General features: G+C 36.2%; 1 protein-coding gene across 25 annotated transcripts in view; it reads right to left on the bottom strand.

Annotated features, from left to right (window-relative positions):
* AFDN (afadin, adherens junction formation factor) overlaps positions 1–23,638 on the bottom strand; it is a 119,206-nt gene that overhangs the window by 39,066 nt on the left and 56,502 nt on the right. For 17 of the 25 annotated variants that reach the window (XR_005604267.1, XM_039569699.1, XM_039569711.1 and 14 more), the window contains 10 exons: positions 19,222–19,283; positions 18,133–18,338; positions 14,455–14,475; positions 13,569–13,714; positions 11,216–11,310; positions 8,880–9,145; positions 8,238–8,381; positions 6,881–7,079; positions 5,162–5,265; positions 3,646–3,732 (listed from right to left, as the gene is read on the bottom strand). Coding sequence is in view for 24 of the 25 variants with exons in the window: in XM_039569699.1 (XP_039425633.1) it covers positions 3,646–3,732; positions 5,162–5,265; positions 6,881–7,079; positions 8,238–8,381; positions 8,880–9,145; positions 11,216–11,310; positions 13,569–13,714; positions 14,455–14,475; positions 18,133–18,338; positions 19,222–19,283 (1,330 nt within the window). In the remaining variant the exon portion in view is untranslated. The remainder of the gene's footprint in view (positions 1–3,645; positions 3,733–5,161; positions 5,266–6,880; positions 7,080–8,237; positions 8,382–8,879; positions 9,146–11,215; positions 11,311–13,568; positions 13,715–14,454; positions 14,476–18,132; positions 18,339–19,221; positions 19,284–23,638) is intronic. The other 8 variants (XM_039569705.1, XM_039569722.1, XM_039569715.1 and 5 more) reach the window with 1 other exon arrangement.

The following is a 23,638-nucleotide window of genomic DNA, read 5'->3' as shown; positions in this document are numbered from 1 at the left end:
CAACTACATTTCCATATACCTATTACAAAAACTATTGCTAATAAAGCTACAGAGTATTGCTGTAAGAAAACACACAAATGTACCAAAGGGCAGAACAAGAAGTTACTTTTCTGGATCACATATGAAGCTATACAATTGAATTTTAAACAAAAATTGGTTTAAAGCATTCAGTTTAAGAAATGCTGCTAGGTATTTTCCCAATTTATAAAAAACCAAACCAAAACCCAAACAAGCACAACACTGTTTACACTGCTCTGGCAGCTAACAGCTGTTTCATAGCTAAACTTGTTTTCTTACTATGTTTGCATATAGCATATGCACTTACTACATGTTTGCTCAGAGGGGCTGTCCTGCCTCAGAAAACACCAAAGTGAGGTGAATTAGGTGATGCTCTCTCTGAATTTCTGCTCTCTCTGGTACTCCTGGCAGGCCTTTAAAACTTCTAATTAACTAAAATGAGTAGCTGTGACTAGAAAGTGAAAGACGTAATGCACTTAAACATTTTCCCTATCACTAGGGGAGAAGAGGATCCAATACAGGGCTCCCCAGAGACCCAACACTTTCATATACACCTTGACTCACCTCTTCAGGTTTTGGTTTGTTTTTACATGAATGTACACATGTCTGCAATCACCTAGCATCCCAAGGCGATACTCCTATCGTAAGAATAAGCAGGTGCACAGCATTTCAATGCAAGCTGCATCCCATCTCTGCTTATACAACCCTTGCTTCAGCTTCAATCCTCTTTTTTTTTTTATTGCAGCAGGGAAGGAGTGACGATTACTTGATAATTACAAATATTTGGTGTAAAGGTATTATGTAGGGTGTGATTTCTAATTTCCTCATTAGAAACTCTTAATTGGCACAGACTTAAATCTAATAAAACCCAAAACTAATAAAAACTCAAATAATTACTAGAAATTTTTTAGATGTTTCCTCAGAGATGAGCAAAGATTTACTAGGAAAGCATGAATTTTTTTGCAATGGGTAGAAGGAAGAAAAGCAGTCCATTGGCATTATTTTTATGATCTCTTGAAAATCTGCCCATTTTGTCCACCTCTAGAATATCATCAAACTGCATTTTAACAAGCTTCATCCAAAGCCCGTGACAAGTATGAGAAGCCCCTAACACATATCAAGAAAGGCAGGTCAGCACTGACATGCAAAGGTGTTCTCACAACATGCTACTGAAAGCAAGTATTTTGTCACATCACAGGAAAAGAACTGTTTTCCTAACAAAAGCTAAACAGATTCAGGGTTGTCCTTCACTTGTTGGAGCAGGGCCTGTTGAACAGCCACTGCATTTTCTACTGCTACAGCCCTTTCGAAGCACTGTAGAAACCAATAGTTCAATAAACACAGCTGGGTCAGCAATCAAACTGGGCTCCTGTGCAGGGCAGCAGCAACTATGTATTTCTGAAAGTATGAGCTTTCATTTCCTCAACTTTATGAGCAATTAATAGCCAACCTTTTACTATTAAAAAGTTTAGAAAAATCTGAATCTATTCTCATACTTGCCTCTCCCTCTCCTTTCAGGTATTCCATCCAGTTAATGTTTAGAAAATGTTAAGAAATGGTCTACTGGACTTTTTCCTCCATTTTCAAAGTTAAAAATGAGAATTTTAACTTTTATGCTGGTAAAAGTATACTACTTGAGATATGTAGAAAAAAAGTTACTAGTAAATATCAACAAGATAAGGAATAGAAAGAAAAAATGCACCAACCCTTCCTAGCTTTTCAGTCACACTCACTCAATTCTCTAAGCTGTTCTGCTCTGACCAGATTGAGAAAATTAGCGCTTGTGTATTCTTTGTATTCTTCGTTACTCTTTTTTTTAATGAAGCCTCTTACAGGAAAAACATGCTAATAATTACTCACAAAAAGCAACTTTGAACCTCTTGAAAATAATCCTACTTAATTACTACAGCAACTTCTCTCAAACGTAACGCATACGATCATTTCTATCCAATGAACCTTCTGATGACTTCATATTAAGCAGAAGCTTCTACTGTACATACACCAAAACTAAAACAATCCGTTTCTTGCTTATTTCAGACCAAAATTTAAAACCTAACTGTTCTTATATCCAAATTCCAGTGTTAGTGCAGCACACAGCAGTAAGATGAAATGCAATGACTGTCTGAACCAGTGTTTCTGCAACTGTGCAGAGATGAAAACTCTTGCTTCCATGACTGATCATGATAAAGAAATCATGAAATGCATTAAATAACACAAAAAACTTTCAGATCAAGCTTACACACGGACCAGTAGCACTGTTACATACTGCTAATGGAAGTTAAATGTCAGTTGTTAAAACAACATCTAGAAGCCAGCCAGCTCCAATGAAAAAGGAAACTTTTCCCCCTGTAATATGCTACTTCACTCTAGATGAGAAACCAGATTTCTCCGGGTAAAATGGAAGAAAAATTACTTCCATGGCACATTTTGAAACATTCAACAGAAATGCAGATGGCAGTCAGAAGTCTGATACATATTTAATTCAGTGTCAAGATCAAGTATTTGCTTCTCAAATTATTAACCCACTCCACTAAAATCAGAGCAGAATATTGACTTACATTTTTCAGATCCTGAATTATTTCCTCAATAACTGCTGGTTGTTCAGCACTATACACCTGACACCAGGCATTCCTTTACAGATGTCAGAAATCACTCTCAAAAGCTGATACCATGCAAGATTACCATTTCAAGAACAGACTATGAAATGAGTGAAAGTTGTAAAAAAAACCAAAAAGCCAAACAGTGCTGTTTAGAAGCAATTAACTATGCAAGGTAACTTAAAAGTAAAACAATCACATTTTCAGTTCGTGCACTGAGTGCCAAGGAGAACCACAGTATTCTGAAATTTCACGTATTACACAGTGAAGAGAGATTAGGAAAGACTTGTTCCATCTGTTGCACACCACGTGACTACAACATAGAATTTTGAGTCTCACTGCTGCATAATTTGTAACAAGTTTTAAACTCAAAAGATTGTGTCTGCTACTTGATCCAGTTAACAGAGCAAAACCAACCAACTAGTGGAGTCTTCCATCTGGTGGCTGGAGCTGTATGTGCATTCTATACATTACTATGCAGTGCTACTAGGTACAGCATACACCCACAATTTTGGCTACTATGCTGTAGGTCTCTGCTATAAAGAAACAAAACTGAAGCCATTCTTGCACCTTATATTTTTGCACTGTGCAAAAGATAATGTTTCTTCACAGCAGAAAGTATTCAAACTTTAATGTATACGTTTGAATTGTTTTGTTCATTCATCAATTAACCCCCAGACCCATTCTTTGTATTTACTTCTTTACTTTCAGCAGAAGTGATAAATACACCTGTTTATTAACTTTAACTTTAATAATACTGCCAATTTTTGGCTCTGAGAAAACTAAATAAACCAGTAGCAGAGTTTTGAATTTCAATGTCTTAATAACTGCAACAATATTATGTTTCCATTTGTATTGTCCACATCTGTGTATTTTACCAAAACATACCCCAATCAGAATAAAAGCATGGTCAACACAATGCGCACAACCAACTTAAGGGAAACAGACTTTTTCCATTAACATATTCCACAGTAGGCTGATAAAAACAGAAGCTTTTTTCAATAACATGTAAACAAACCGACTTCCATACCTTGGCAGCAACAATGCTCAGTCCCATTCCATTTTGTTTTTTTAGTGTTACAGTGATAATTTCAGGTTCTTTTCTCAAAGGCTGAGCCTATCAAACAGCAAAGGGGAAAGAAGAAAAAATTCAGAAGTTCATGTTCACTGCCAGGCTAGGAAAGTAACTAAACAAAATAGTTCATTACAAACAAAACTACTTTGTTAGAGCAGCAGGTCTCAAATCCCAAATAATGTATCTGGTATCTATTTTACAGGTACAATATCTAACATTTGATTAATATGGATTCAGATTAAGTACTATACCTGTGTTATACTACACTGCTGAAACTTTGAGGTCCACTCATTGTTTCTCCTTTAATTCAGTAAAGAGATTATTCATGAATCAAAAATTGAAATGTAACAGGTCTATAAAATTGTAGTAAATTTTAACAAAAACTGAAGTTCAGATTCCATAGGCTCCTATTACAAATGTGAGGGTGATCTACATAGCTCAGTTTTTAGTGCTGCATCTAGAAGATGATGTTTTCTTTGCAGAATTATTACAAAGCCAATTAATTACAAAGGCAGAGTTAAACCTTTGAAATAAATTTCAAAAAAAATTCATTTCTGAATACTCTCGAATACAGCCTGAGCCCCCAAACATGTTCAGTATTTTTTTTTAATATCTTTCAACATTGCCAGCTCCTCAACTCAAAAAGTTTTAATCACAATCTTCATTAGCTGAAGCCTGTCAGTTGGAACACCTTAGCTTGTATTCATATTGAAACGTAACTGCGAGATCCACAAGACCCATGAGAAGTAAAAATATAAGCCAAGAAAAGTAATTCAAAAAAATATTAATACTTTCTGATTGAGTTCAAGTATTAGAAAAGCAAGTCATTTTTAAGCTGAAAATCCTAATTTAAAATATGAAGCTACTTCTGTTTAGCTGCTTTAAAAATTATTTCACATAAAGCCACCATCTTTCCAAAACCAAGCTGTTCTGTAACTTTGATATTCAAACAGACAAGCAGAAAAAATCCACCACCAAACAAACCCTTACAACAGAAAAAAAAAACTACCTTGCACTGAAGTGAGACCATTTTTTACTAAGTATAATGTAAAGGAAAACTAAATTCTTTTTTCTTCAGGGAAAAGCACGAGACTAGAAATTAATACTAAATATCTGGTTGGTAACTGCTAGTTTATAAATAAAAGCAGCCTGCACTTCCATTCACAAGTTATTTATAGACCCATGTCCATATATGTTTTTGCCTGTGTTTAGAAGAAATTTCTTCAGTTTATTCTCAGATTGGGGGAATAGGACAAAGTTTGCTTATGTGAAAATTATAATCATGCTACAGCCTAGAAAAACAGTGACTTAAAAAAATCTGCAAACAGTTCCTTAAATGCACCAATTCACTTATGAACTACATGCTTAACAATGAAGTCTATTCTTCCTAGTAAGGACTAAAACTGATCACATAAAACTCAATGGCTTGCCAGGATTTCAGTTGATAATTATTCACTGAATCAATACTTACCAGCTCAGCATTCTCATGTGACAGGTGACTTTCATAATCTGCACCTTCAAAGTATATTGTCCATGTGCCTGGTGACCGTGGATGAGGTGTTAGTCTACAAAAACCTAAAGGAAAAAGTAACATCAGTATAGTCATGGTATTTTCTCAAGGGATTAATTAAAATAAAATAGTATTCATCTTTTTGTATTCATTAATGTGTCAAATCTTGTATCTCAGATGCCATTATGGGCTTTACTGCAATTTTATGCTATTACCTACAAAATACTACAGTTCTATAGCAGTTGCTTCTGAGAAATATACTTATTTAAAAGCACTGCAAGCTCATAGAAAACTCCAGGCCTGTAAAATATTGCTTTTACCAACCAGATCATCTTTTAGAATACAAACCACCAGAACTCTGATTAAGACTGTGCTACAGAAATCTACTTTACAAAGGGTCTAGCTAACCAGTCTCAACATAGATTTAGCAGAGGAGCAGCTCTGCCTGCACTCATGACGTTTTTAAATGCAACACTGCAATTAACAGGCATTTAGTTGATTTACTTTGTTATTTGAAAAATTTCTAGAATTTTGAAAAAGAAGCCACAGCAGTTCAGAAATATCCAACATTGCCTCCTAAATCAGGGACATTGAGAATCCACATCACACAGAACTTATCAATCACTCCATCCAAATATATGATATTCTCCTCCTCATAAAGAACATTTTTCAGCAATTCAGTTTACACTGTTTCACTGCAAAAAGTCCCTCAGCATAATTTAAGGGATACCCAAGAAGTAAAATTTTCAATGTATGCATTAAAAAAAGCCTTACTTATAATGAATATACAGCCATTTGTATGGCAACTGAATTATACTTACTAATTAAAGAATTTATTCTAAGAGTCTCCTTTCACCTCAAGACTACATCCTCTGTTACTCACTGGACTTCCAAAACAATCAGTTTCCTACTTTTCTTTTAAATGCAAGAATATGGCTTTTCTATAAACTAAGTTGGAAGCAACAATTGCAAAGCTTCACTCCAGTATAGAGCAAGGCTGCTTTTTCAATAGCCTTTGTTGCTACAGCCTCTTATTTATCTCAACATTCCTGTACAAATTTTTAAACAACTGCTTGTAAGCAGAAGATTTAAAAATTCTAATAAAATTGAGTAGCACCAAATAAATATTGTAACTTGTTCATTTACCGTAAATGCTCCGACAGATCCCCTGCTTTACTTTCTCAAGTTTAAGTCAACTTCATGCAACCACAAGATCTATCATTTACTTGTCATCTGAAATTCTGTTGAACTACAAATGCCCAAACCCTAAGTTCTTACACTGATCAACAGTGAAAGAACCATTTTAAGCTCATGGGGTTTTTTTTAATGTTACATGGAAGCAGCTGATGAGTAAAAAAAATATGATTTAACTGTTCAATTCACCTTCATTTTAAAAATCAAAAAAAGTTTTGGAGCGAAGGCAAAACAATGTTTCAGCAGGCACTAGTAACTCAGCACTGCATACTTGGAACCTGGAAACTGAATGAGAGGGGCAGGAAGAAAGGGTAAGGATTAAAAAAACCTTAATAATTTTGATGGGTTGCAAAAGTAAACATTTGAAGAACATAGTATAGAAAGATTGAAACATACACAAAAAAGAAGTGGCTTACACTTAACTGAAATATATTTTGCATTCTGTGTTTGCTACACAGATCATTGTAAAACAACAAAAGAACTAACCTCTTTGACAGAGTGGATCTAAAAATTCTTGTAAACCACTTGGAACATTTCTGACAACATCACAGGAATAGCCATCTTCTGGTAAAAGAAAAGGTAGCTGTAAGTCAGGATCCTCTTCCAGCTGGACTTCTCGGCCATCACTGCGAGCAAGTTCATCAGCCGTATTTTCTGCAACAGTTACTACATTCTCTATCAATTCCTGGACAGAAGGCAGAAAGACACTGTTACTACAAAGGGATAACTTCATTGAGCTAAAAAACCTAACATTAAGAAGATGCTAAGATTGAAAGAAAAATCAAAACTGGAAAATAAATTACCAGATATAAAACTTCTTTGGCTTCGCTATGTATAGTCAGAACACTGCACTGATTTATTTTATGACATCTAGTAGATAACTGTATTACCAAATGTGACAGAAACTCTTATTTTTACTTCAGTATTTTTCAAACTTGTGGTGCATGTTTTTAATTGAATATTAATAATAATAAACCAAGCAACTATGGAATTCTACCTATGTGTAAACAGGTAATATAGATTATGTTCTTCAGCAGAAGACTTTGTGGTTTGGTAGCCGATATATAAAAACATCTCCAAGCTACAAGTCCCTCCTCCCCCTACACCTGTAGAGCTGTTGTATTAGTGTCTCTGGTTTAATAAACAAATGTATCTAAAGTTAATAAAACATGGACTTTGTACACAATGCATTCAGCTATATAAATATTAGACTGCCTCTGCCTTTTTTTTTTTTTTTTTGAGATCAGAGAACTATTAGAGTTTACCTGAAGAGTGTTTTTTACAGTTCTGCAAGGAACACACTACACTGTCTTTTGACTTTTGCCATGGATAAGACTTAGAATAGTCAGTCATCTTAAATATCAAGATAAAAAACCAGTTCCAAATGCAACATTATACAGATATATACATACAAATTCCAGGTGTCAACATGTTAACCAAAGGACAATCTGTCCACTGTTTGTATGAAGGGATTCAAGATCCATGGATTTTTACATCCTACATGTGAAAAAGCCTAGTGTTCCTGATGCTTTCTTTTGATTTCTACAAATTATCAATCTTTGTTCCTTCTGGTTATACACAGAACCAAATTTTAGGGGTGCTGTGTTCTCTTCTACCACCTTTCTGTATTTCATGACAAATGGTGTAAGATGCAGTGACACCTCTCTGAATACATGCAGCATGGAGTGGTACCTTTCTGTCCAACTCAGTGTAAGAGATTCTTGATAATATCCTGCTTGAGTCAGTGAAGTACATCCACCAAAGATAAGATAGCTGTTTACAGACAGTGGTTTTTTATCTCAGGTATGTTAAAACTGCACAAAGAGTGATAGAAGAATCTTACTGTTGGGATGAGTGGTTCATCTGGAGCACAGTGATAATTCTGCAACAAAGCTTGTAGCTGCAGAGAATTCAGCTTAAAGCAAGTACTGTTAATATTTGGAACATCTGCATGTGAGTATTTGTCCATGGTAAGCAATGTGGTTGCCTAGAGGGGAGAAAAAAGTCACAGATGACAAATTCAAACCAGAATGAAACCTTAAGCCTTGTGTCTAAATGCTCTCTAGATAAGAGATAGGAAAAGAGAAAGCAAGAAGCCAGATTTGTAACAGAAGCAACATAAATATCCCCAAAACAAACACTAAATATATTTCCTGTACCAAAAGATGAACTAATACTAAATCTATAATAAATTAAGCACATCAATTTTTCAGCTACTCTTCCTGTCTCTGTTCAACATAGTTACAGCTCAGTCTTATAAACAGAAATTTAACATCCATGTTCACTATTCATTTCACTTGTAAATTAACCATTAATGATGTTGAAAACGTATTTTGTGTCTTTACCTCAATGCTACCTCAGTGTTCCAGGATTGATTCACACAAGCCATTCTTGTCCACATGCTATTTTCTAGGAACACAGCATAGGCAAATATTCTCTTTGAATATACAAGTATGTGAGAAGTGTTAATCATAAATACACTCACCTGTACTATTCTGCTCAGGTGGCAATCAGCAGCCAATTCTAAACCTTGTTTTTCTGCCCAGGCTTCAATGTGGCCCAGCTGTTGGCGAACAATAGCTCCCCAGTAATGTGAACATAACCCTGAATCTGGGGCTGTAACTAATCTGTTAAAAAGCCACATGTTGATAAAATGAAACAGCTGGGAGAAGAGCTGTATAGTTAGAGCAGCATTCACTCTACATCGTCGCAACAGGGACATGGCTCCAGTCAAGGTATGCAGCACATCATCTACAGAGATAAAACAAAGAGTCAGTCATGTTCACATACTGCAGTGTACACCTGGCTTAGGCAGTAACACAGAGACACTGAAGTCAGGCTGGTGAATGCTAGGTGGAACATGTACTTAAGTTACACAGGCTTTCAGAAATACATGTACTGCTCCATGGTTTTCAAGATAGAGCAACATTAAAATGTTAGGCAGAATGTAACCCCTGAAACGAAAATAAATTATTGGGGGAAAATATTTATCATACAAGTAAATAACTGGCTATACCCAACATTTAAATGACATCCTCACTTTAGTAAACTGATTTTTCTATTAGTTTTTATACCAAGTTAAAACCTTCATATTCTATTGTTTCAAATACATATTCCAATTATTCCATAGCTTCTTGAAGTTAAGTATCAAATTGTACTCAGAAATTTCAGCAGAAGTTATTTGCATTGTATGACACACTTAAACTACAGAATGCACCTTCTGTTTACACATTAGATTTTTAAAACATTATTCAAAATCCCATTTTCCAATTACTGCATTGCAATAACTAACAAGCAATAGGGACTTCTGTTAGCATCACCAAGAGCAAACATCCTCATGTGTGTCCTAGTGGAAGCAACACATTTATCTCCAGGTCTTCTTTAAAGCAATATTTTTAATCTGAAATCTCTTTTGAAAAGACCATTAAATTAGTTTTTTTAGAATCGAAACTCAGGATTGTGTCTGAAAAAATTATCTGTAGGTTTTAAGAAATCTATAAGGCAGCTCAAAAATAACTGAAATAAGAACAGCATCTGCCTTTATTCCAGTATCAGTTTGCTACATTTTCTGGGTTTGTGTCCCCAGAAGTACTCTCACTGTACAGGGCACTACAAACATAGCCGTGCATCTTTAGTCTTCCTTAAAGGTTCAATGCAGGAAAAAAGCAAGAACAGAAAGCTTAATACCTAAAGTACCAGAAAGCATCTATGAAATTTGTATAAATACTCTTTGCAGTTCAACAGAATGACTGTATTTAATTGCTCTGCAGATCACCTTTCCTTCAATTATTGAAGCATTGGAAGTCTGAGCACAGTCACTGAGCCAGGATTGCAGACACAGGGTGTTCGTACACATTGAGCAGGGTGCTCTCCTGGACAGGAACAGCCCAGAAAGGTTCACTGCTGTGAAGCAAGCAAAATGTTTCAAGTATCATGGCAGAGAACCCTGGCAGGAATCTACAAGGCCAGTCAGCCTGACCTTAGTAGCTGGGAGGTACTTGATCAGGTTCTCCCATAACAGCTCTACAGTGAAACAGCTGAGGTGAGGACTGGATAAGCCGATGGCAATGCACAGAGAGAACTGGCTGGACCATAGGACTTGGTGGATTTGCATTGCAGATACAATGTCCAGTTGGCCATCATGTATTAGTGGCATCCCTCATGTTTTGAGATGAGACTGATGCTGTTTAATGACTTTAATTAATGATCTGAGCAATTGGATGGAGTACATTCTCTGCAAGTTCACAGATGACACCAAAAGGGGGCAAAATACTGATACAGTAAAGAGCAACAGTAAAGAGCAGCAGTATTTTTCAGAAGGGCCTCAGTAGGCTGGAGAAATGGGCTGACAGGGACTCCATGAATGTCAAAGGCAACTGCAAGTCCTGCATCTGGGACGGAGTATGTCTGTGTGACAGCACAGGACAGGTGCCACCAGGACAGAAAGCAACCCTGATGAAACTTATGGAGAGATCCTAGTGACATCAAGTTGAATGTGATTAAACAGTGTTGCATACTAAGCTGTTAAGTCAGCAGCAGTGCAGCTAGCAGGAGGGAGAGAGGGAAGCAATCCTTCCTGTGCATTCAGCATTGAGAGACTGCATCTGGAGCACAGCATCGAGTTTCAGAATCCCTGGCACAAGGAGGATACAGATTTAAGGGACCAAATTCAGCAGAGAGCCGAATCATCCATGCAAAATTGATGCAAATAATTCTCAGGGGTTAAGGTAACTTGTAAATGTAGTACCACTAGTATAAATAGATTTTTTCCTTAACAATTAATAGTATGGCTTGGAAGACACAAAGATCAAGTAGTCTGACCTATTTTAGGCCTCTGAGGATTATTTTCCTCTGGATCATCAAGGAATGCTGGCATGTAGTTATTAAGCTCTGACTGCAGACAATGAACCAGGTACCTGGAAGGGAATGGGGAAAAAAAGTAAATTTTAAATCCTCTATGTGTTCATTAAAAATGGTTCTGAAGAAAAGAGTTCTATCAAATTACAAGATACCAGAAGTTTCTGTGTTATTAATGTGATTACAGGAAACCCAATAATACTTTTAAAAAGGCCTGAGAGACCAATTTTCCTACACCTTTCCTAAGAACACTGGAAAAAGAAGTGTCTGGGAACAAGCACAGACCTTTACATGCAATATTGCTACCACACTGGTAAGTGAAGGTCATATGCTACATGAAGAGATGCTGTCAGGCCAACCTTGGGTTCCATAAGTTTGTAAAAATAATTTTTTCCAAACAGAAATACATTTTTTAAAATTTTAAAATCTAGCAAGAGTAGTACTTAAAAAAAAAAAAAAATTCATGTTCTGACCCAACACACAAAATCCTGAAATGGCCCTAGGGCTTTGTGTGAGAAATTTTCTGATTCTTTTATTTCTCTTACCTTTAACTACCCTGAAATGAAAATCTGTTTCAGTATCCTTTCTTTTCAAATAATTAAACATTTTCTTTAACTCTCTTTTTGCTAATTCATTTATATGTCTTCTGTTAAAAACTGAAACTAAAAAGGAATCAAATTGTAAACACAAGTATACAAGAAAATATTTCATGGCTTTCTAAAACTCCCCCTTCGTTTCACTGGTAACATTTTTAATGAAATACCCACAATTGCTAGAAATTAAATCCATGACAATTTCAACCAGTACTGGGAGTATGCCAGTTACCATCAAGTGACATTTTCACAATAGACTTCTTCCTGTTCATGCTTCAGTTGTGCTTTTTTATTTGTCTTCTAAGTATGTATTTCAGGGATCTCCTAAAGTTAACACATGCATTTGGACTCTGCCATGTTACACTAAGGGGAAATTCACACAGCTAAAATTCAAGAACACTTTTGCATCCACACTGCTTATAATGCAGAGAGAAAAATACAGCACCATTCCTTCCCAGCCTCAGCAATATTCTGTCTTTCATGACTACCTGGCCAATTAAAGCAGCAGGAAGTTATTTTAAGACACCAATTCAAGACACTGAGCTGTGGCAAAAGGCACAGCTTCATTAACAATGAGTGATTAGAGATGATATAAAAATGGAAAGACTTTGTCAAAATAGCTACTTGCTATACCTACCCTACTTGCCCAAAATTTACCAACAGAAAAAAAAATGTATCTGTGGGAATCCATACAAAGGGGTTTGGTGCTCCCCTGAAACTTTTTCAAAGTTCAGAAAGCAATGGTAAGATTTCACAAACTACACATACTGCTCTTCTGAGAAACACAGCCCCTCAAAACTAAATAGTTCAACCATGGTTAGGTCTCCCAATCCTGTCACAGTACAAAAAGAGCACAGAATACAGTATTTCATACTGCAGAAAAATGAAAATACTGCATTTAAAATATTCATCTTACAAGTGGGAGTACTGGGTCTAAGTCACCCAAGGTACAGTGGGACTTCTCTAAACATCAGTTTTGGATACACAAATTTGCTGAGAAATACTTGTTCAGTAGTGGCTCAGGGAGAAGAAAATCTTAATACAAACAACAATTAAGCCTTTCTTGTTGATTAATGTTGTGCTCAGCCAATGTTGTTATCTTTATTCAAGGACACTTTTCCTCTGAGGGTTTCCCTTCCCATTTGGATATTTCATTCAATTTTTCCTTTAATCAGTATTGTAATTGCCTGAGCTGACAAGCATAGCTTGATTTTTACTCCAAGCCAAAACCTGTCCGTCCTTTTTTAAGAAAAATCTGTGCAAAAAAACCACTGTGCAAATTGCTATTTATGAGACTTACAGAAGTAGATTATATTTAGAAGCTCTTGAAGAGCACAAGATTCATTACTTTAAAGACACAGGAATATTTAAGCCTATGTATTTACAGACTAACAGCAAAACTAACCTTTCGGCACAATTTCACATTATATTAAGAGAAAGCAATCAACACAAACTAAATTTCCCTAAAATTTTCACTGGCAGCCTCAACTATCACAAGATCATCTAACAGATGAAACTCATGCACAACTCAGGGATTCATATTCACAAAACAAGGCATCTGTCTAAAGGAGTAAGTCTAGCCTTTCTTGTAAGTTTTCCTCTCAGATATTTAACAATACACAAAAGACATTATTGCCATACCTAAAATTTGGCAGAAATGTGAAGTTTTTCTATGAACACAGAAACAGAAAATGGTAAATAAACCAGAAGTTTGATAGCCTTACTTGAATGCCATTTGAACCAAGTGTGCCAAAACATCTTGTGCATCCACAGTAATTCGGCTAAGATCTCTGTCTTGCTTTATGAAATTGAGTAATTCAGATGCATTTGCCATCCAAAAGGCAAGGGCCCCAGCAATATTCTTCTGTTTCTGTAAGTGGAAAGAAGCAAGAAATAATACAGCGAAGTAATTTTCTGGTAAGGCATGGCAGCTTAAAAAGGCTCCAAAGATAGACCAGTACCTCTTCCCATTTCACCAAACATCTCTCAGATACCAGATATTTGCAAAATGTTTGTATGTAATACTGCAATTGCTGTAACTACTAAGTTCAATTTTAACATGTTCACTGAACACATGAAATGCTAATAAATTGCCAATAGCCATATCAATGAAAGCCACAGTGTAAGTATCTAATTACACAGTGCTACGAGCTTAGCAGATGCAGTATCTGGTAATCTGTGCACTTTTAAGCGCATATTCACTACTGCCCACTGCCACACTGATACTGCGCTCACTGGCTTTGATACCATGTGATTCAGTATCAAGTACTGATCTATCTCACCATCTCCCGACCACAAATGCCAGGCCAGGCAACCTCAGATGAAATCCAAAGAATAGGAACCACAAACAACAAAAAAAGAAAATAAAGGGAAGAAAAAGAACTTTGGTCATTTCATATCCACATTGAAGTGCGTTAAGCAGAAAACATGGAATGCCGTAAAAGTTGCAAAGTCAAAAAAGGATTTTAGTACTGCATGTTCCAGTTGCTGAATGAGTGTTATGAACTGTTCAAGTCCAGCTGTTTGAGTATTGTATTTTGATATGGAAGCAGCATGAGAAACTGAGCTAAGCCAACATAGCTAGGATCACTTCCCAGCAACATATCCTACCTGATCAACCTGGTCTACCTCCTGGAGAAAAACGGACGAAGGAAATCAAACAGAATAGAAGAAAGAAACTTGTGAACAATCATGAAAGCTTTAGAAATCAAACACTAAATATGAAGGTACAACACATGTTCACAGTTTTACACAGATGCATTAATCACTAGCTATGATGCAACTGAGCTCCTTCTAAAAAATTAATTATTTTAATAGGACCAGTAGCACAACAGCTATGAACTGAAGTGCCCACGTGTCACAATTAATTCAAGGAATTAATGCTTTAAATTAGTTGTCATCCCGGACTGGTTATTCTATGCTCAGTGTGCCACAGAAACCTTGCAGAAATTTTTGCAGGCAATGGGGTAACTAGCCAACAAAAACAACAGATCCTGGGAGCTATTTGCCCACACTGCTGCAATGGAGACAATATACAAACACACACGAGGAGGGAACAGAAAACCCCCATCCAAAAAGAAGAAAAAAACCAACCAAACAACAACATTCAAAAGCAAACAAAATATACAGAACACCTAGGACAGATTTAATACATGGCTTTACAATTAAAGAACAAAAAGACTGTTTGAAACAACAGAAGAATCAAATGAAATACCACACTACGTTTCGTAAATGTTGGTAAATATAAAGCTACACTGAGTCAAAAGAAAAAAAAGAACCCACCAGATGTTTGTCTGATTATTTAGAATTGAGCTCTTAATTATTTTTTGCTTTCTAGCCAGATCACTTTCCCCCACTCACAACACGGTGAACTTAGATGCAAATATTTGAGGTGCTACTATTTCAATTTTAGTTAGAGCTCAAAACACCAAATCACTGCTTTTTTGTGTCCTCCCCCTTTCCAACCAAAGCACTCTTAACTGACTGAAGATGTGTTGGCACAGAACAAAAGGAAATGCTCCTTCTACAAACAAATGTTAAAATTTAAAAAGGATGAAAAATGCCACAGAATGTTTTGGGGGAAAAAAAAAGGATAAAAAAAAAGGCTTTTTAATATGAACCAAATTTCTAATCCTGATTTTTTATTGAAAGCACTGATCCTTCTCATAAATCTCTCCTATCTTATCCCTATCTCATACAAAGTCATCTCTAATATTTGGATACAAATATTATATTTGAAGTCACAGATTCAATTTGTTAGCAAGTACTTCTTGAGTAACTTCACAAAGAGACTTGATACCTTTCTGATCTAGGCAGGCAAAATTAGGATCTCAGTTATTAATTTACTCCCACAGTACAGGCACAGGAGTTTGTGCACCTTCTCACTACTTCTGTTTTGGTGCCTCTCTCCCCTTGCCTCTCATTTGTTTTCTCTGTCTCTCACACCTTCAGATCCCCTTCAGTGCAGGAATGCTTTACAGCTGAGACACACCAAAAAAGCTATGGTGATACAATTTATTACATGGTAATTTGACTGTGACAGCTTACATTACAACCACTTACATTACACCTTAAATCAAGTAATTTGACTTAGCTTAGCCTGTACTACTTATACTCTATGAAGACAGGCCCAGGTTAAAGACATTTTACTGATGATTAGAATCAATGTATTTATTTCTTTGCCTTCAGCCCATTAACCTTGAAATTCACTTAAGTTTTACTCTTTTGACCCAGGTGTCATTTCCCCCCTTTCCTCTGGCTCCTTCAGCATGGCATTTGAAACGAAACTCCTCCCAATTTTAAAGCATCCTCTGACTCCTTTTGGTTTATTTCTTGCAACTAGGCAACATCTTTCACAAACCACAAATACTGCTTCCTTGCTCATGTGTTCCTTAAAATTTAGGCTGGAGATTAGATTGCAGCTGGAGTTACAAGGTTGTAGGAATGGCCTTTCACAAAGGCCAGTCCAGACAAACAGTTGAGTTTAACAGTTTTGCATAGTATTAGCAGGATTATAGAAAATACATTTGCTTACAACCACAAGGCTGCATGTGACTTGGGAAGCCCTTCTCAGTGCAGTAAATGAACGTTTTCACAGGATAATCTACTTTCTAGCTTTGATTTGTTTTCAAATAAAACTGATGTTTGAGTCCACCCCACTAGTATCTTCTAGCAACTACCTCATTAGCCATTCAATACTAAGAATGGAAAACTTTATTTCTGCTTTCCCACTGTACCCACCTCCGTCACTACAAGTCTTTTTAGGTTCATTGTAACTAGTATACATTAGTTATATAAACTGAGTGACTTTCTTTGATTCAGACCTGTAACTTCCAGTTTATATTTGAAGCCTACCCCTTCTCTGTTTACTTTCCATTCTAGCAGCTGAATTGCTTATGTGCAGGCGGGCTCTTTCCAGTTCAGGTTCTCCACTACAGCCACAGTCTCCTCTCTTCCACAGCCAGATTTAATCTCTTTTTCTTTTTAATAGAAGAGCCTGAATATTAATTTTTGATACCATTTCAGTTTTATCAAATATCTATTGACTGTGACATCAAGATTCAAAGCAATGTACTAGTTCTTCATTTCAGAATCAAACTGCTTTTCAGTCTCTGATCAGCTTTGGAATGTACACAGAAGGCAAATCTTACTTTCTTATTGCAAAGTGTCCTCAACATCAGCATTTCCTCCCAATCTTTCCTGTGGAAGGTGGGAGCCTGTTGTAGAAGTTTACACAGGGGTCTAATGCTAACATTCCCCTGCTGAAAACTCCACTAAATCTTTCTAAAACCTGAACAAAAGCTGAACAGTTTTGGTTTGCTTGAGTTTCATGCCACTCCTGTTGTTCACTTTCCTACTCTCCCTTAATCAAGTTATTGTGTAGCACTTGCAATTGTAAATTCTGTAAGGCAGGACTGACATATTTGTTATGCCCATACAGTATTTAGTGCAGCAGGGTCCTTGCTGCTACTCTGGCAGCACTATTTGCAACAAACACACCTGTTTTAATAAATATAGAAACATATTTCAATTTTTCTTCTGAGAAAAACCTGCAGACAAAGAAGTTTAATTAATTTAATTACCGAGGATACATGAACTAGCACCCCTTTTTTTGAGAAAATGACCGGTCTGTTTTATCAAGTTACACAATGCAAGGTATTGTCTATATCACAGACAACGCAGTGGATCTTATCCTGCATTTCTACACAAAACAGAATTCCCCCTGTGCTTCTGTAGAAGTCTTGCATGTATAGTAGCAAGAGCATTAGACTACATATAAAATATTGGAACATTTGAGAACTTCTATTTCTCTTTACAAAGCAGTTGTGTGAGAGTGGTTCAAGATGTCCAAGTTTTATTACCATTTTTGCGGTTACAAAAGTTGCAGAAGTAACAGGATCAAAATTTAAAAGCCACCATTATTTTTAATATGTTCAAGCATCAGTCAGTGCAAACAAATGCTATCTATACAGTATTCTTTAATAAGCCCATCCAACTTGTTTTACAAGGGTTCACAGCCAGAAATGTTTGCAAAGATCTTACCTTCTAGAAAAGTCACCTCTTGTCAGAGAACATAATCTTCAGAGCAGCAGCCACTCCCTAACTTCCCACATTGCTCAGGAGAGAGTTTCATACCACTGACATTATTCACTGACATAAAGGGCAGTCAATGCAGGCATTACTGTTTAATCAACTACTGTTAAGGGTCACACTAAGAAAAAGGCTAAGAAGTTCGCTAGATTAACAACGTGTAGGTAATTCCCTTGACATTTTGGCAGAGTAACTCACCTGTATCACTCCTTCCATCATGTTCACCATCTTGTTGACTATTGCAATGACTTTGTGAGTACGCTCAGCAGGAGTGATGTCAGGTCTGTATTGGCTGGACAATACATACCGACATGTCATATACAAAACATATGTTGGTGACAGCTTAAAATGAACTGTTGAGCTATTTGTGTAATTTATAATAGCAGATAAGAAGGCATCTTCAGCTGTAGACAAAGAGGAAAAAAAAAAAATCAGTATGTCATAAAGCCATAGACAGAAAGAAAATGAAAGAAAACAATTTCACAGCTTGAGGCATAAAGGATTTTCTTTGGGAGAAGGAGAGGAAGGGGGAGCAGCTTACAGGAATTTGAACTCTTAAGCTGTCTGTTATGTACCAGTTAGCTAGACACACTAACAACACACTTCTAAATAAAGCCAGAAAATCTGATCATTGGGAAACATTTCTGTTCTAGTTCCTATCTCTTTGCTGAAAATTTGCATATTCAAGTAAACAGGAAAATGCAAGATTTCTCTTGTACATTTTATTCCAACAAAGCTCCCATACTAAAAAAAAAAGTCAGTCTTTGCTTGCTCACAAATCTATTTAGTTTCAAATATTTGAAGTATGGACAGTCTCTAGTATGACATTTTTCTACCAGATCTGAGGCCTTAAAAACCTGGGGACCAAGGTAATAAAAAATTAAACTCTAAACGACAATGTAAATCTAATCAGATTTTATATAAAATGGATTTTGACCAAGACACCATCTATTATACAAGCGTAGAGAACTACATAGAAGACAGTGAATTCAATGTACTGTTGAGGAGATGGGATTAAAATTTTTTTCACATTTAATTTGAATATCTGAAGATGAAGAGTTGAAATGCAATCAGAATTAAGATACGCATGAACATGCCTCAATATCTAAAGTATCTGTTCACCCTCCCAACAAAACAAGTTATACTACTAGACTGTCTAGCATCTGTATAGTCATTATTTTTTTCAGTGTTTACTTAAATTACCCTGAAGTTTTCAAACTGGCTGAAATATTATAGTATAGAAGAACGCATTAGCAGTTAAGGGATGTAACTTCACAGTCTACTCACAGCTTTCCCTGAATTCAATACTAGCAGGCAGTATCAGTTCTGGTCCATGGGTATCCTGAGATCTAAAGAAAGACAATGAAAATTGAAACAAGTAATCCACACGGGTGATATTAATTACTGTAAAATTACATATTTCTTCAAATACACTGGTTCCAAATATTGATGCAACAACCTTCCATAGAAGCATCGTTTTTTTACCTTTCCTCCAGAATCATTCAAGCTGTATTTGCCAGCAACACAACAGATAAAAATACAGACTTGAACTGTGGAGTCTGCGATATTAATGAACACCCTCTTCTGCACTGCACGGCAGACTGATAGGATTGCTTTGCCACCTGCCATTGACAGGATTCAAATAACAAATTATTCATGGATACATGAAAGAAAGTGAATGAAGCTTTGCCTGAAACATCAGCTTGGTTACAACAAATGTACTTTGCTGCCTTTCAAGCCCTCAAAATTTATGAAGACTTGGTCAACCTATTGGTCCTTTTTTCTGGTAAGGAGGGAAAGGAGGTCAAATCCAGTCCCTACCCCAACCTGGCTGTTGCTACACTACACTGAGAAACAGCAGTCAGCCCCAGAATCGTCCTCACTGAAACCGACTGCAGTGCTATTTCTTACCAGTACCCATCAGAGAAATCAGAGAGTAGGAAACTGAACGGAGACTTGGTTTTTCTGGTGTCTGCAAAAGGTTAAGTACGTATTTCACAAAACCATAGAATATCCTGAGTAGGAAGGGACTCATCAGAATCACTGAGTCCAACTCCTGGCCCTGCACACGATGCCCGAAGATCACACCATGTGCCTGAGAGCATTGTCCAAATGCTTCTTGAACTCTGTCAGGCTGGTGCTGTGACCACTGCCCTGGGGAGCCTGTTCCAGTGCCCAAAAACCCTCTGGGTGAAAAACCTTTTCCTAATTTCCATCCTATCATTACTGCCTTAAGCAAAGGCATTACCTGAGCAGTTCTCTGCAGTTGGGCACCTATTTTTAGGAAATAAGTAAAAGCTTAACATCTTCTGCATGCGATAACTACTTTAACCATATTTAACACAATAGGCAGCTTTTTAGTTTCCCCAACAACTTTGATAAAAGAAAGGAATGTAATATAATTATATAAGCCTCATTCTCCTGAAGATTATTAGTTATGCCACCAGGTAGAGACAGGACACTGAAAGCCTGTATTCAGCTACCGCCTGTAGTAAAAATCCACAATATAACTTTGAAGGCTGATGTCAAAAGATCTAAAATTAAATTTTAGCATATTGAATCCAAAAATTAGCAGTGCCTTTGGGTTTTGGTGGGGGTTTGTTTGGTTGCTTGCTTTTTTAAAAACTTGCAAAACCTCAAACCAGCAGAGAACTGAAACTGTGCCATCTATATAATGCCTTATTATAAGAAGTGCTCAGCAAATCCAACTTCTGGGGAGTTGAAGGTTAAGGAAGAGCAGGAACAGCATGGCAGTATGTACACAAATTTCTGCCATTTCAGTTACACGACAGCAGGCTCTCTTTATGAAAAGCACCCAGCTGGTGTGTAAATTGTAGTATTTTGTGTCTTTTTATTGCTATAAATTTAAAATGAACTAATTTGTCACCACCTCCACACTGTCAAAAGTGCATCATCTTCACTGAGAACTTAATTACTAGAATACTTACATAGAATACACACATAGAATACATTACATAGAATACTTACCAATATACAGCATTATAAAACAGAACTATACTGACAACTCCAGAGAAATTTTTAATCTTTCATTATAGGAATGGTAACAAGATGTAGAAATATTTTAACAAACTGGCTAGTAAACCAGTGACAGATTTCAGCTGATGATTTATTTTATTTTCCTTAGAACAAAATGATATTCATCAGTTTCAGCACAAATGGAGGAACTGGATTCCCAGCCAATGAGAGACAATGTGTCATGAGTGATGAGACCTGATATTAATGCAAGATTGCTTACAGACTTCTGGAAACTGGCCATAAGAGATAAATTAATACAAAGTAATCTTTAAAAATTGTAATTTAATTTTACCTGTAAATTAGTTGTCTAGGTACAGATGTAGTAAATCAATTATTTAACTACTCTAATAGGAGTTCCCTTCAACAAATCATGGAGTCATAGGATGGTTTGGGTTGGAATGAGTCCTTGAAGATCATTTAGTTCCACCCCCCGTACCATCTTCCACCTTCCCCAAAGAACATGCAAAAGAAATACTCTGTAATTATGCTCTGCACATTAGAAATCTAAGTTGAAGCAATTCTCTGTGCTTCTGATATGATAGCACATTTTATTGGATACATTTTAAGTATATATTGTCTTTGTGCTATTGCTCTTATACAGCCTCTCTGTGGTGATGAAATTCTCTGAGCTAAACCAGTCTGAAAGTCTAGTTAGGTTTAGGAGGGACATAAAATATTGATTAAGGGTTGCCTTCTCTCTTAGTATAGTGTCAGATAATATTACACTTTAAAATTGCATTCAGAGCAGTAATACATTTTCCTGCTATTTCTGTATTCTCCTAGATTGTCTCTGATAAACTGCACAAAAAAATGAAACACCATTGTGTGATTGTTTTAGTCAGCATACTAGGTATGTATAAATTTTTTAAGGCATGTTAAAGCTAGGAATCAGGTAAGCGTCTGCAGTCAGTTAACACCACTTACATATCATACTTATTTCCAACCAAACACATCTTGAAGAACTCCTGAAAGGTATCCAAGGCAAAAAAATATCTTCTCTTTTCTCATTTTTATTATATGCTTGCTCATGCTAATTGTAGTGTCAGTTATCTAGTGAGCATGTATGACCACAGTCCTTAACTAAATAGTCATTATGTTTCATTTCCAAGAATCACATTTCAATCAGAACAACCATACCCAGTAAGTAAACTGGAGTTATGATCTCAAATCTCAATTATTTTTCTTTCTAGAAATGAAAAATCATGGCAGCCAAGTTCTAATCTTTGGTCTTCAACCCATTCAGTGTATTATTGGAAGAAACTCTTATTTATCTTACTATTCACCTTTAGAGAGCAGTGATGAGCACACAAAGACTACCCACAAGAACATTTAGTGTGGGCGGAAGTTGTACAGTAACAAAAACCTGGAGCTTGCCAGTGAAGAATTTTTGGTTTTTCATACTAACAAAGCAGTTCACAATTACTGTCCTTAGAGTTCATAAAAAGAGACCAGAGTATCCCAGAGGAAACCTAACTAAAGGTCCACAAAATACATCCACAAAAGGGAAGAATTCCGTGTAGTCAGGCAACCCATTGCCCAGTTTGTCAGTCCTAATCTGACATCATGACTTTGCTAATTTGTCAATCTCATAAACACTGTGAACGAATCTGAGAAACAGCACATGATAGAAGTGCTGTATTTAGATAAACATGACTATTTACACAATACATACTACAAACATGTAAGACATGTACATTAATAAAATATCAATGTCAGGGCTGGCAATGAAGATCTCTGAGGTTGTAGTTATTACAAATTTAAGTGTGATCTAGATGCCTCTAAAAATACTTTCTGCACACAGGAACGATGGTGAAAAAGCCCTTGTAAAGACTAGCAATTTAAAAATAAATTCTTCTCTTTAGAAGGAATTTAAGAAGTTAAAAAAAACCCAACAAAATGAAGCCAAGATACAGCTCACAGATGGCTCTGCATTTTTGAAATACAGCACAAGATAATCCTCTTCATAGTATTTTAATAATCTTCCTACAGATACAGATGCACAGATCAAGGAATATTAACAGCAGAAACCTCAAAAACTTCTGACAGGCTATAAAAAGCTCAGAAAGAAGTTCTGTTCATCTTTTATGAGGAAAATTACAGTTAAAATACTAGTAATTCAAGAAGGAGTTAAATCTTCACAACCTTAATAAAATTCTAAAAAAGAATCTGAAGATGAAAAGGCACTCTAACAACAGAGCGCAGAGTAGAACTGAGTTGCATTCTGGTCTAACTTCACTGGAAGTATTTAGAAGATGTCCCTGCTATGGAACATTCAAGTTCAAGTGGAAGCACAATTTTCTGCCCTTTTTTGGTTGTATTTTTTTCCTGCCACTCATATCTCTGAATTCTCTTTTCTCTCTAGTGAATAATAAATCAATTTAAAGGTACAAAAAGCTTCATACTGCAAGCTCTACAAATTGGATCGCTGCACTTTTTAACCCTGAAGCACATTTACCTTACCTTTCATCCATTTATCATAGCTGTTCACCTAAATTTAAAAGTTGATTTATGTAGACAGCAATACAATCTTGTATTTTTTGAAAAATTTGAAAAAAATTTCTATTCACATAATCACTGATTTGCTGAGGTGGGATAGGAGACACTAGAGATCATCTGATCCAACTTCCCTGCTCAAAACAAGGTCAACAAGAGCAAGTTGCTCACTACC

The sequence above is a fragment of the Corvus cornix genome, chromosome 3, assembly GCF_000738735.6.
Source record: "Corvus cornix cornix isolate S_Up_H32 chromosome 3, ASM73873v5, whole genome shotgun sequence".
Classification (NCBI taxonomy): Eukaryota; Metazoa; Chordata; class Aves; order Passeriformes; family Corvidae; genus Corvus; species Corvus cornix.
This window is presented reverse-complemented; position numbering and strand designations above follow the sequence as displayed.